The sequence below is a fragment of the Elephantulus edwardii genome, unplaced genomic scaffold (genome assembly GCF_000299155.1).
Source record: "Elephantulus edwardii isolate Elephantulus edwardi_28Jun2011 unplaced genomic scaffold, EleEdw1.0 scaffold00027, whole genome shotgun sequence".
NCBI classification, from domain to species: Eukaryota; Metazoa; Chordata; class Mammalia; order Macroscelidea; family Macroscelididae; genus Elephantulus; species Elephantulus edwardii.
In genome coordinates this window covers 1,276,717-1,290,654 of record NW_006399777.1, presented here as the reverse complement: position 1 = coordinate 1,290,654, position 13,938 = coordinate 1,276,717, and the positions used below count along the sequence as shown (strand labels likewise).

The 13,938-nt window shown below is 46.2% G+C and overlaps 1 protein-coding gene across 1 annotated transcript in view; it reads left to right on the top strand.

The window, feature by feature from the left end:
- Window positions 1–13,938, top strand: part of COL6A6 (collagen, type VI, alpha 6) — a 118,629-nt gene that overhangs the window by 19,783 nt on the left and 84,908 nt on the right. Inside the window, exons 8-9 of the mRNA XM_006883397.1 lie at window positions 12,234–12,577; window positions 12,658–12,736. Coding sequence (XP_006883459.1) covers window positions 12,234–12,577; window positions 12,658–12,736 — 423 coding nt within the window. The remainder of the gene's footprint in view (window positions 1–12,233; window positions 12,578–12,657; window positions 12,737–13,938) is intronic.

Sequence of the window (13,938 nt, the reverse complement as noted above, 5' to 3'; positions counted from 1 at the left end):
GCTACGATGTGACTATGGAGTCACTTCCTGTCTGTCTACCAGCGACCTTTCACTTACTCGTGGGGGCTGGCTCGTCCCTTGCCCCCGGTCACTTCAGGAAAGACATGAACCTCGTGTTGGTGGTTAAAGTGTCCTTCTAGTGTAACCCTTGACACTTGACAGTTCTTCCATGGCTACTCCCCTTTCCCAGCCTGCTGCCCGCTGCTCGCCTGCCCGGAGAGAAGGGGGCACAGATGATGAGCCCTGACTCGTGTTCCCTCCAGCTCCCTGACGTTACAGGTGCCCGGAAGGGTGGAGTCTTACCTCTTCATGTTCCACACACGTCTCCAGGCAGGCGACCTCCCTCCCAGCTCTATTGAATCAGAGTGGATAACCAGGCCCTTTCCCAATCTTGCCAACCATGGCTTCAGCCCTTTCCAGAGTTGGCCAGGCAAGAAAGCTGAAGCGCAGAAAAGCCCTCGCTCTGTAGTGTCTGTCAGGAATCGATTTTCTGTGAATGTAGGGAGCCCTTGTCTAGAGCTGGGTCCTTCAGAGACTTTCCCACTCACTTCCATTATCACCACCCTCCCCAAAGAGTATTAGTCAGGGGTCTCAACCGGCATTCAGTAATGGACGAAGGAAATTTAAGAGAGAAAGTGATCACTGATAGTACGTAAGGAACCATCTCTAAAACGTCCTTTTAAACTGAAACACACACTTTAATAGACCCAGTGGGAGCGACAAGGTAAGAGTCTGACCATCACTGACCAGGAGCTGCTCTGTCGAGCCCCCTGCGTGGTCTCCCCGCACTTGACAGTGTGTCATCTCCTGTCTATGAGCCTCAACCTTCCATGTTGATTTCCTGCTTCATATGAAATGCCTCCTTGCAACTGTTACCCCCCCAAACTCTTTTAGTACCATCTAGTCTTTACGAGAGCAGGCGTGAGACAGCCTGTGGCAGTCAGACAAAGCAGAGCGTGCACTCCACACTGTGCTGAAAAGAAGCGATTACTGAGACCGTCTAAGAGGCAGGAGAGCACTGTAGTTGAGATAAGCTTGAAGCCATTACTCCAATAGGCAAGAATGTGAGGCCTTCACAGCCAAGCTGTGGGCTGAGGACCGAGGAGTCTGGAATGTGTGCTGATAAAGCTTCAAAGGCCTGTGCGGATGGACCAGGACTGCCAGTTCTTCTCTAGCTATAATTTCAGAATTAGAGAAAGACAGCAGTTCACTTGGGGTGCTGGGTTTTAGGTGAGCCAAGTCTGTTCCAACACAGCTAATTCAGGGACAGCCTAGGCCTGCCGGTGGCTTCCTAAGCCGAGTTCTCACAGGAGCAGACAGGGGGCTCTTTCTTTGGCTGGGCCACTGGGTGGATTTGAACTGCTAGCCTTGCAGTTAGAGGTGAAGGTTTAACCCCACCAACACCAGGGCTCCTGGCCTCAGAGAAGGAAAGCCTGGCTTTGCTTCTTATTGAAATATGTGTTACTGTGGAGAAAGCATACATTTCCTGAGTCTTCATTTGTAAAATTCAAGAACTTCTCAGACTTCCTCCCTTTTTCACTCTGGTTCAGTAGAGCTGGGAGGGAGGTCGCCTGCCCGTGTGTGGTACATGAGGAGGTAAGACTCCACCCTTCCGGGCACCTGTAACAGCAGGGGCTCTGAGCACTGTGAGTGCGTCCTCCATCCACACCGCCCAGCACCTGTGTCATTTGTATTTTCCCCTGATTTGTAAATGAGGAAACCGAGGCTTAAAGGAATATTGGGCCCCTGGCTGTGACCAGACAGTAATCAACAGACCGATAGAATCTGAAACCTGTTTCGCTCTAGTCCATTTGTTCCCCCTTTCTGTTGTTAGGCTTGTTTGGTTGGTTGGTTTTTTAAAAGGTAAAATTAAGAACAGACTTATTATAAAGTGACATCTAGGAGAAATGGAGGGACCCTCCTCCTTGAAAGCGAAGAAGGAGGCTGTGCCAGTGAAGTGAGGTTGTATTAGACCTCGTCGTCTGGGCAAGCCTTGGGGGCCTGAGCCAATGAGACGATGCCATGGTGAGTTCACAGTTTAGGGGGTGATGCTCGTTCTGGTCCCGTTCTCCGGCATCAGTCATACACCCCAAGCACTAACTCCACACTGTCAATATGGGCTCCCTGGTTCTGATGGCTCCACTTTCCAAGCACAAACCTCTGCTCCTTCTATCTCCTTGGTTCTAATCCTAACATCCTCTGGAGCGGCCGAGTCCCTAAGGAGAGGAAGCCCTCCAACCAGACACATTGGCAAGGTGACTGTAACACTGCTTGTCAGAGATGGGGAGGACTGGGCAGGACGGGTCGCTATGGGCGGAGCTGACCCCACAGCACCTATCCACAGCCGCGGCCTGGTGGAAGCTTCTCTTATGATCTGCGGCTCCATGACGAGGCCATACGCTGCTGAGCTCTTGGCTTCCCACAGCACAGGCGAGTGTGGCCTGTCCTCACGGGCTCTCTGGGAAGGGGGATCATGAGGCCAGCCTGGTCCCGCTCTCCACGCAAGCCATTTCCTGAGCGTGAGATCTCCACAGGCTTCTGCAGAGAGTGAGTTAGGGCTCTGACTCCCTCTGTGGGGCTTCAGACACCAGGGCTGTGGGTGAAGAGGCGGCCAGTGAGTATGGAGCATGGATTGTGTCGTGTGGAGCATCGGCTGTGTCGTGTGGACTGTGTCGTGTGGAGCATGGACTGTGTCGTGTGGACTATGTCATGTGGTGCATAGACTGTGTCTTGTGGAGCAAGGACTGTGTCGTGTGGACTGTGTCGTGTGGAGCATGGACTGTGTCGTGTGGACTATGTCATGTGGTGCATAGACTGTGTCTTGTGGAGCAAGGACTGTGTCGTGTGGACTGTGTCGTGTGGAGCATGGACTGTGTTGTGTGGGCTGTGTCATGTGCAGCATGGACTGTTTTGTGTGGAGCATGGGCTATGTCATATGGAGAATGGGTTGTGTCAGAGAGCACTGCGGAGGGGCTCGAAGTGATGTATAAATGCAAATACGTGGCATAACGGGCTAAGTGTCCAGAGAGACTACTGGAGAGGCTGAGGCTGGCTCAGGACAGGGCAGGGTCCAGAGCCCTAGTTTGTAGGGTTGCTATGAGTTGTAGTTCGCTCAACAGCACATAAAACCAGCAATGCTTCTTGATTTAGGGTGCCCTGGTGGCTTAGTGGGGACCAGTTGTGCTGCCAATCAAAGGCAAGTGGTCCAAATCCATGGGGAAAAGATGGACAGTCTCCTCCCATGTGATTTACTGCCTCTGAGAACCCACGGGAAGGCAGCTAAGAGTTGGTTTCAGTTCAATGATCAACAACAGCATGCCTTGATTTAGAAATGAAATACTGTCGTAAAGTTTCAAAGCGACAGCCATTTCAATGCTTTAACAAATCCTAAATTCCAGTCTGTCTGCTCACCTTCGACTACTTACTTTTCTGATATCTTTGACCCTGGCTGCTCTTGGAGCCGGGAGAGCTTCCGGAACTTTTCAGGATCACAGAATACTTTTTGACAAGGAGTCACAGTCAGGTAAGGAAAAATGGGGAACACGTCGCACAGTTTGCATCCAGCATTATGTTGTTGTTTTTGTTGTTGTTGTTAGGTACTGTCGAGTTGAGTATGGCTCATAACAACCCTAGCCCAGTCCTATCTGAAGGGTCCATGTGGCAGTCACCATGTCAGTCCACCTGGTTGAGGGTCGTCTTCTTTGCCGACCCTCCACCATTCCAAGAACCTCTCTAAAAGGAATAGCCCCACCTGGCAACATGCCCAGAGTATGTGAGTGAAAGCTTCGTCATCTTTGCCTCCAAGGAGCACTCTGGCTGCGCCCTCTCCAAGACATAGCTGTTTGTTGTTTCTCTTGGCCGTTCATGGGATGTTCAACACTCTTCTCCAACACCACAGCTCAAAGGCATCAATTCTTCTTCTGTCATCCTTAGTCATTGTCCATCATTATAGGTCAACTCAACTCATTGTTGTCACATTAGAACCAGCTCATAACTGATGAGTCAAAAAGGAGATTAGGCCAAAGACCAAATTGAACAGAATTGACCAAGAAAATAAAGACAAATTCAGGATTTGATTCAAGGAATGTGAGAAATACCAGCGGAACAAAAGACAGCAATTTCCAGTTATTCTTGATGAGAATCTCTTTAGTTTTCTCTCTAGAACATACAGCTTAAAGCAGTTTATGTATTAATGCTTTATTGAAGTTACAATCTCAGCAAAGCAAGAAAGGAAGGGAAGTTATGTTGAGGAAGAGGTAGAAGAATGTATCATCAGTTACCAAGTTAGCCAGAGCTTCTTAGGCAAGCATGACTGGTCCAACGCTGGAGAGGCCACATAGAGAGGCTGCCTGGAGCACTCCAGCGGGAAGAAATGAAAGAACCCCTTGGCCTCTGGGCAGGATTTATTAATCCTAAACACTGGCCGTCATCGATTTTAATGATACAATTCCTTTCCGGCCAGTTTATTAGGACCAGCTTTGGGGTTTGTCAGGTGGCCATGAGATGGCGGCTGTTTGACCCACTCGCCTCCTTTTTGTTCTCTTGTATTTTCAGTTTAAAATATGTCATCTCATATTTCTACACAAGGAAATGAATTCCCAGAGAGGTTACGTGGCACGCTAAAAGTCACATGGGAATAGCAGGGCTATTGTGGCTATATGTGGCTAGTACATCACCAGAACGAAGCTCTCTGGTTTTTCTCTCTCTCTCTCTCTCTTCCCTGCGTCTGTCCCTCTGTAGTTGCTCACTTACGGAGACTAGTCAAAAGCTCAGAAGACTCGTTGGGTTTTGTCTCCTCTGAATCACTCTTGATTGGTCCTGTAGAGCGCTCTGGTGGGTAAGGGGCTACTCTGCCAACGCCAAGGCAGGTGGTTCAAATCCACCATCTGCTCCACAGGAGAAAGATGAGCAATCTCTTCCCGTGCAATTTACAACCTCTGAAAGCTACTACAGGGGCAGCTCTGAGTCGGTTCTGGTTCGACAGCACCGAACAGCAATCAGATGGTCCTGGACAGCACCTCCTCCATGTCCCTCGCACTCAACACCCCTTTTTCTATTCTCATCCTTATATTCTAGTTCGTTCACTCATCATTTCTCCTTGGAAACTTAATTTTGGGCTTCTCTCTGTGGGTCACGTCAATAGCTACACCTGCTTCCAATTAATTTTAATTATCATTGACTGTTTACTTCACAGCATAACCTCTGTCGTGGAAGACTCCATCTCTAAACTGTTCAAAGGACCTAATGTATGGGCAGGAGTCTCCATACATTGTTCTAGACTGTTCTGTGAAAGCCTGTTTCATCAGTATAGGTCTCAGGTGCTCCGTAGAGGTGAGGGTGGTGAAACTTGGTCTCACATACTTTGAACTTGTTGTCAGAAGGGACAAGTCCTTGGAAAAAGACATCAGGCAGGGAAAGCTGGAGGGTCAGGGGAAGAGGAAGATCTACAATGAGATGGGCTGACAGTGACTGCGACAACGGGCTGGAGGACATCAGAGATGGTGAGGACGGCACAGCACAGGGCGGGGTTCAGAAGTGCGCTTAGTAGGGTCTCTCTGAGTCATAGTCTGCTCGGTGGGGCCTTGCCGAGTTTGAACAGCTGTTTTCTCATCTAGGCAGTTTTCACAGGAGCACAATTAGGTTCTCCGGAATTCCCGTTCTTCTCCACGTGAGCCCTAATTTCTTTTGATCCACACAGTCACGTACTTTTGCAGAGTCAATAAAATACAAGTAAACATCTTTATGATGATCTCTGCTTTCAGCCAAGATCCATCTGAAGTCAGGAATGACAGCACTCCTCCCGCATCCTCTTCTGAGTCCAGTTTGAATTTCTGGCAGCTCCCTGTCACTGCACTGTTCCAGCTGCAGCTCCATAATCTCTAAGATTTCACTTGCATGTGTTTTTTTAAAATAATTTCTTAATTCTGTTGGGTCACCTTTTTTTTTAAATGAGAACAAATATGAATTTCTTCCAAAGGTCAGCCAGTTAGCTGTCGACAAATTTCTTGGCATAGACAAGTAAGCATGTCTAGGGCTGCATCTGTTTGTTGAAATATGTCAATTGGTATTCCATCAGTTTCCAGACCTTTATATTTTCCAATGCCTTCAGTGCATCTTGGACTTCTTCCATAAATTCCATTGGTTCTTCGTCTTATGCTGTTTCTGAAATGGTTCTGTGTCAACCAATTCTTTTTAATACAGTAACTGTATATTCACTCCATCTTCTCATACGACCAATGGAGAGGGGAGTACGCAGATGCTCCTTGGAGGCAGGATTTTGAAATCTGTCTCACATACTTCGGGCATGTTGTCAAGAGGGGCCAGTCCTTGGAGAAGGGCATTCTACTTGGAAGGGTAGAAATTCACTGCAAGAGACGAAGGCCCTGGATGGGAGAATTGGCAGAGTGACTGGCAATGAGGTCAGATGTGCTGGAGAAGGTGAGGTTGGCTCAGGAAAGGGCTAAGTTCAGAGCCATTGTTCAGTCGTAGTCAACTCAAAGGCACATAACAACATCTTGCTGTCCAGAGGAACTTCCAGTATTGCAGCTCAGGGTTTGAAATATTTTTTTAATACTTTCAGTTTGTTAAATGTCAAGGATGATCTTCCCTTTGAGTTTTCTAACTCTAGATCTTTGTAAATTTCATTTTTGTATTCCTGATCTGATCTTTGAGTCTGTTCAACCATCTTACCTTATTCCTTCCTTTTGCTTTGTTGTTATTGTGTGCCTGGAGTTAGAACCAACCATAGCTTACCCTAGTGGATTTTCAGAGGCAGTAAATCATACAGGAGGAGACTGCCCAGTTTTTTCCTGTGAAGCTGCTGGTGGATATTAACTAAATGCCCTTTGCAGCTTCTTACCAGTAGGCCACCAGGGCCCTCTCCCTCTTGCTTTAGCAAGAGCAAGTTTCAGTCTTTTTTGACATCTCTTTTGATCCCCCCCCCTTTCTTTTCAGTCTTTCACATCAACTTGTGTTTTCTTCATGGTTTATTTGCTCGATGTCATCCCATGACTCACCAGATCTTCAGTCATTAGGGTTCAATGCCTCAAATCTATTCTTGATGAATATTTGGTGGCATCATAAAATTCTAGTAGGACATGAGCAAGGTCAGACTTTGACTGTGATGGGCTTGTTTCCTTTCCTTCAACTTCCGTTTGAGCCTCAGTATATGATCAGTGACGAGAACTCTGATGGTGTAGTGGTGAGGACGTGAGCTGCAATCCCAAAGCAAACGATTTCAACCCACTGGCTGTTCTGAGGGGGGAAGAGAAGCAATCTCCTCCCACACAGTTTATAGCCTCTGAGAACGTGCTGGAGGCTCCCCTGAGCTGATTCTGCCCCAGAGACACATGTCAACAACAACACAATCTCTTGATGGTTTAGCTACACTTGGCCCCTGGCTTTGTTCTCAGTGATGATATCGAGTAACATTCACATCAATTTTCCACCATTTCTCTCCACAAATGTAAAAACGTAGTCCATCTTATTCCTTTCTTTACTAAGGTGAAGTCCATGTGGTTTTTTGCTGTTTATAGGTGATTTTCTTTTTTTTTAAAAAAGTATTATCAATGAATAAATCTTTTTTTTATTTATTTTTTTAAATTTTACGTTGGTTTGCATACAAAGTTCGTATTTTGTTTCACACTATCTTTCATTCATATTGTGCTTCATACAAGAATTCCCATTCATTGTGTTCTAACATCATTCCCCATTAAACCATACCCACCATTACCCTGTCTTTCCAGACCTTTCCCATTTCCCTTACCCCCCCTCTCTCAACCCACCAAACTGTACGACCCTATGATTGTACAAAATTCACTCGTGTGACCTCCAGCTTCACTTCTGTTACTAAGATCCTATTTTCCAACTTTCAGTCCTTCTTTATTTCCACATTCCAGTCACCAATTATTATTAATGCATCTTGATCAATTTCAGGCTGCACAAGTTGGTAGAAATCCTCCTTTTCTTCATCTTGACTTTAGTGGTTGGTGGGTGTGTATATCTGAACAATCATCTTAACAGGAGATCTTCCTTGTATATGTGGATATCCTATCACTGACCACGTTTACTTTAGGACAGATCTTGAATTTTTTTTCTTTCCTTTTTTTTTAAAGTTGTTCTTTTTGATGATGAACGTGACACCATTCTTGTTCAGTTGCCAGCACAGTAGAGCACTGTTGTTGTTGTAGGTACTGTCACGTCGAAGAGGACTGATACTAACGCTATGAAAACAGATCCGAACTTTGCCCCATCCTGTGCCATCCTCAACATTTCTGGTAGACTCTCACCCATTGTTCAATCTCTGTGTCACCTCGTCTTGCTGAAGGTCTTCCTCCCTTTTGCTGTTCTTTCAGTTTTCCAAGCACACTATCTTTCCTAAGGACTGGATCCTTCTAACAACGTGCCCAAAGGGTATAAGATGAAGTTTCACCGTCTTTGCCTCCAAGAGCTCTTTCTCCAAAACGTATTTGTTTGTTATTTTAACAGCCCAGGGGATAATATGTACTCTTCTGCAACACCACAACTCAAAGGCATTGGATCTTTTTCTGTAATCCTTATTCACTGTCTTATTTTCAGAGGCATAGGAAGTAATTGAAAAGACCTTTGTTTGAATCAGGTGCACCTTAGTCTTTAAACTGACACTGTTGCTCCTTATTGCCTCTGAGAGGTCCTTGACAATCGATTTCCCCAGTGAAACATATCTTTTGATTTCTTGACTGCTGGAACCAAGGAGTTGTTTGTGGGTAGTAAGCTATGTTGTGTTGTTGTTATGTGCCATTGAGTCAACTCTGACTCACAGTGACCCTATGAACAACAGCTCTGAACCCTGTCCATCCTGAGCCAATTCAATAGTATCTGACACACCTACTCCCATTACCCCAGTGACTGAATCAATCCATCTCATCGAGGGTCTTCCTATCCCGCGCTGTCCCTCCACCCTCCCAAGCATGATAATCCCTCTCCGAGGACTGGTCCCTCCTGGAAACTGGCCCAAAGTATGTCAGACAGAGCTTCAAAATCCTTCTTCCAAGGAACAGCCTGGTTGGTTTCACCCTCTCCAGGATTTATATGATTGTTCAATTCAAGATGGTCAAATTCTAACCCATTTTAGCTCACTGACGCCTAGGATATTGATCTTTATGTATTCCACTCCATTTTGACAACTTGCAATTTTTCTAGATTCCTATTTGTACATTCCATCTTCCAACTCTTAATGTTCCCAGCTGCCTCTCCTCTTCTTGAGTCATGCCGCAACAACAGAAGTGGGTCTCAGCTGGCTGTCCATGCTACTCCACAGTCATCATTAAGGTAGACCGCTCTGGGGGGCCAGCTCTTCCCAGGGGGATGCTGAACCTCTCCCAGCCTGAGGGGTCATCTCCAACACCAGGTCAGACAGAGAATGTTGGAGGGCTCACCTTTCCCAAGTGAGTGGCCAGTCCTGCTTCTTAGTCTGCGGCAGTCTGGGAGCCCCTCTGAAATCCATTACCATGCTCTCCTTGATGGCATTTGAAATACTGGTGGCATCCCGCATCACAGCCACACACAAGCCACCACAGAATGGCTTACCAATGAGTGTGATAAAGTGACCAGATTCAAGTCTCAAGATACATACTTACAAATAATGGCTGAATTAAGCTATCAGCTCAAACACAAGACATTTTATTTAAGTGACTTGCAAATGTCCAACTGGCCCATGTGTCCAACTGGCCAAGTAATGTGGGCAGACTTTTCCCCATGCAGCAATCATCATGAAACTACCGAGCTAAATAAGGCAAATTAAAAATAAACACTTCTCATTCTGCCAAGAGCATGTTGAGGTTGCCTAAGCAGGCTGGTGTTTTTAACCAACTGAAAATTCTTCAAAGAAAAGTTATGTGTCATGTTAAGCCAATAATAGCCATTTCTAAATGTTTCTTTTAACATATAGTTTGAAAATTGGGAGAGAAAAAAATCCCCCCAAAATTTATACACTTCATTTTATTGGCATTAGCGCGGGGTCGGGGAGGCGACCCGACCACACTTTGGTGATGTTGATTTTCACTGGTGTGACCCTCCCCTGGGTTTCTGAGGCTGAGACAGCCCACCTCCCTCTGAGGAGCAGCAGCTGGGCTCAAACCAAAGACCTTCAGGTTCATAGCCAGCGCGCTGTGCACTATGCCACCAAAGTGCTTTACCACAGGAAAAGGTCCATTTAATAACCTTTCAATGTAAAACACCGATGCTAGTCTGCTTCTGACCTTTGAAACTGAGTGTAGGTTGTTCCCCAGAAGCACCCGGCTCCTAAGGCAGCCTGGCCGTCTCAGAGCCAGGATTAGAGTCTTTGATACAGAGATTATTGTAGGAAATCAGTTTTTCCAAACCTCAGGCTTCAAAAGAAGCATCTCAGGATCAAGGTCTAATGGGCCTTCTCAATCTCATGAATCCCAAAAGTCTGGGCTCTAAGACAATTATATCTGTTTCTTAGACATATCCTTCTCTAACTAGCTGCTTTTTCAGAGGTTCAGCTTAAAATAGCAAACCTCTTCTAGCATTTTAGATGATTAATCAAGCAAATCCAAAACCCCACTGCTGCCAAGTCAGTTCCAACTCCTGGACCTCTTCCCTTGGCCTCCGAGGCTCTAAACCTTTCCCCTCTGAACCGCCGGTGGAGGCGATCCACCAACCTTTCAATCTGCATTCCTGCGAGTTACCACTGTGCAGCGTCTCTCAGTCCAACCACACTTCCTTTTCCTGAGCTTCCATCTTTATAATACTTCAGAGGTGCTGAGTTTTTCCCCGTTGGAATGTGTGGTAACCAGATGTCAAGCAAGTCTACCGACATCATTTTTCCAAGCTCAAGTGCTCAGTTTGTGCCCTTAGGCCACGTTTTGTCAATTTTCACACCTTTTAAACTTTTTCATCATGTTACACTTAATAGTGTCGTGTAAATGTAACTGTATATGCACTGGGAAACGAAAACATTTGTGCGGCTCCTTTCTTGTGACAGCTATGTTATTGTGTGATCTGGAACCGAACCACCATGCCTGCGAGGAGGGGCTTCTGGGGAGATTTTGTGAATATTCCAGAAAGGACATTGGCTTCCTGGGTGGCTGGGCTCCTGAAGGCAGCGTCACGCCTGAAATCCTTGAGAAAGGGTAGAGCTATTTGGAGGTCAGTTTCTTCAACCTCTAGGACACACACCTAGGAAAATCTCAAAAGACCTCTTGGCGTTTTCTTCGTGTTGTTTGTGTTTCTACTTGAATGTTAGGAGACAAAAAGAGAAGTCATGGGTGATTGCTCTTTGTTGTTGTTATGTGCCATCGAGTCGCTTGCGACTCATAGTGACCCTATGTATAATAGTCCTAAACCCTGCTCTATCCTGTGCCAACCTCACTATCTCTGACACACTTACTCCCATTACCCCAGTCACTGAATCGATCCACCTCATAGAGGGTCTTCCTCTCCTGCGCTGTCCTTCCACCGTCCCAAGCATGACATCTCTCTACGAGGACTAGTCCCTCCTCACATCATGTCCAAAGTATGTCAGACGAAGCTCAGAATCCTTGCCTCCAAGGAGCAGCTTGGTTTAACCCTCTCCAGGATGAATCTGTTCATTTTCTTAGCAGTTAAGAAATAGAGAAAATCATTTAAGAAAAAGTGAATTACAATGCACTTGCTTAAAAGAAAGGTCTTTTCTTATTTATCCTTGTAAAGAGCAATCTGTTCTATTGTACATAGGGTTTTCAATAGAACAGATCACTCTTTACAAAGATAAGTAAGACTCAATCAAGCAAATGCATTGTAATTTACTTTTTCTTAAATTATTTTCTCTATTCAAATACTTCTACATTCGTCTCATAATTATTATAATTTAGTATCTCTTAAATTATTTCAGTTGATAAGTGGCATGATATAACTTTCTGTCTTGGACTACTAGCATTTCTAGGATGTGCTTTAGAACTGCATGACCGTCTCAATGGCCTCAATGAAATATTTCATCATTTTAATTGTTGTAAGACTACCTAGACTCTCTTCCAGCTTTAACAAAATGAACAAACTAGTGCGCACTTGCATTGTTACAGGTAATAAAAAGGATTCCCATATTTTTTTCATTATTTTTTCTTGGTCTCCCTCTTTTCCAGTTTTATAAGTGGGGTAGACTTTGTTCCAAATCCCTGGAAGGAGTCAAGGTGTGTAAGCCAACACAATGTGCTTGTTAATCTCACATGAGATGTATTTCCTTTGCATCCTAGATTGTTTTGTGGATGTGGTGGTGGGATTTGACATCTCAACCCAGCAGAAAGGACAAAGTTTTCTTGAAGATCAGGCTTGGATGGGAGCCTACCTTCAAGACATCTTACACGCAGCCAGCTCCCTCAACGGGGTGAGCTGTGAGGTGGGCACGGAGACTCAGGTCAGCGTCGCTTTCCAAGTGACAAATGCCATGGAGAAATACTCCCCCAAGTTTGAGATCTACAGTGAAAATATCCTGAACAGCTTGAAAGACGTCAAAGTGAAAGAGCCCTCGTTTCTCAACACCAACCTGCTGAGTGCACTGTGGGACACGTTTCAGAACAAGTCAGCAGCCCGAGGAAAGGTGAGCGGGCTGTTTCCTTTGCTGGTCAATGGTTACCGTGACCTTTTCTGCTCACCTCTCGCTTCTGAATGTTTTCCTAGGTGGTTCTCTTATTTTCAGATGGACTGGACGATGATGTTGAAAAACTGGAACAAAAATCTGACGAGCTTAGGAAAGAAGGTACGGGGTCGGGGGGAGCGTGGGAAAGGAGTGTTTCTGATCTTCACTGTCGAGCACCCAACCCCAGCCCTTTGTTTTCCAGGCTCTCAAATGACCCTGAGTTTCCCAGCTCTTGCCTCTGTACACACTTGGCAAAGCAGACGAGCCCTCAGCACATGCCGGCGTCTGCTTCTCCTTCATGTCCCACATGAACTGAAGAACACAAACTCCAAAGTCCTTTCCTTCGTCTGTTTCTTACATTTTCTGGGACGTCTCTGACACCAAGAAAAAGGGTGCTAGATTATTGTCCTTTGACATTTAAAGTTCCCACCACCGCAGCCATGCTTGGATACAAATCATCTTATATGGGGCCTTTTTATCTTGAAGCCAAAGGCGCTCTGGTGGTGTGATGATTAATTGTTCAGCTGTAACCAAAAGGTCACCGGTTTGAACCCACCAGTCCCTCCCTGGGAGACTAGAGCTGGTACTGTGTCCTCTCGATGTTCACAGCCTGGAAAACCCCAAAACCCCAAGGGGACAATTGTGCTCTGTCACATGAGGTTGCCACGTGAGTCAGAATTGACTCCATGGCAACGGGTTAGGTTTGGGTTGTCTTCGCATCACAGTTGGCACGGCCCTGGTGTTTATGGGTTTCTGAAGGTCTTGAGTAAGGCTTTGGCTTTAGGAACCAATGGCAGCTGGACTTGAAGTCCATTCTTACCAAAAATATGGGTCAGGAGACAAGAAGTTCATCCTGAGTGCTGGTTTAGGACTGGACATGCTCTTCTTGGAGAGGATGCTGTTGGTCACCTCCCTCCCCAGGCCCAGCTTCTTGGCAAGTTCAGCCCCTTCCAACCACTGTGAGCGTTGGCTACTACCAAGAGTGTTCAGCGGCTCCCTCCTCTGGAGAATTGCCCTTGACCATGAACATCACCTCACCTGGAAGGCTGAGCCCGTGTGATCAGAGGAAATCAGTGAGATTACACAAACAACTGGGTCGCTACCTCTAAGTGCTGCCTGTTGCGTGGCGCTGGCGGTCTCTGAGAGCATGGGTGGGAGCTGGCCTGGGGTGGACACACCTCGGCTCTCCCCTCAGCCTGCTGCCCCGTCACTCCCTCTCTCCAAGGCCACTCTCTCCGTGAGTCATGGACATTCCGACCCATAATACCACACAGACATCTGCACTTGGCTGGATTTGGCCTTTTTGTTTGTTTGTTTGGTTT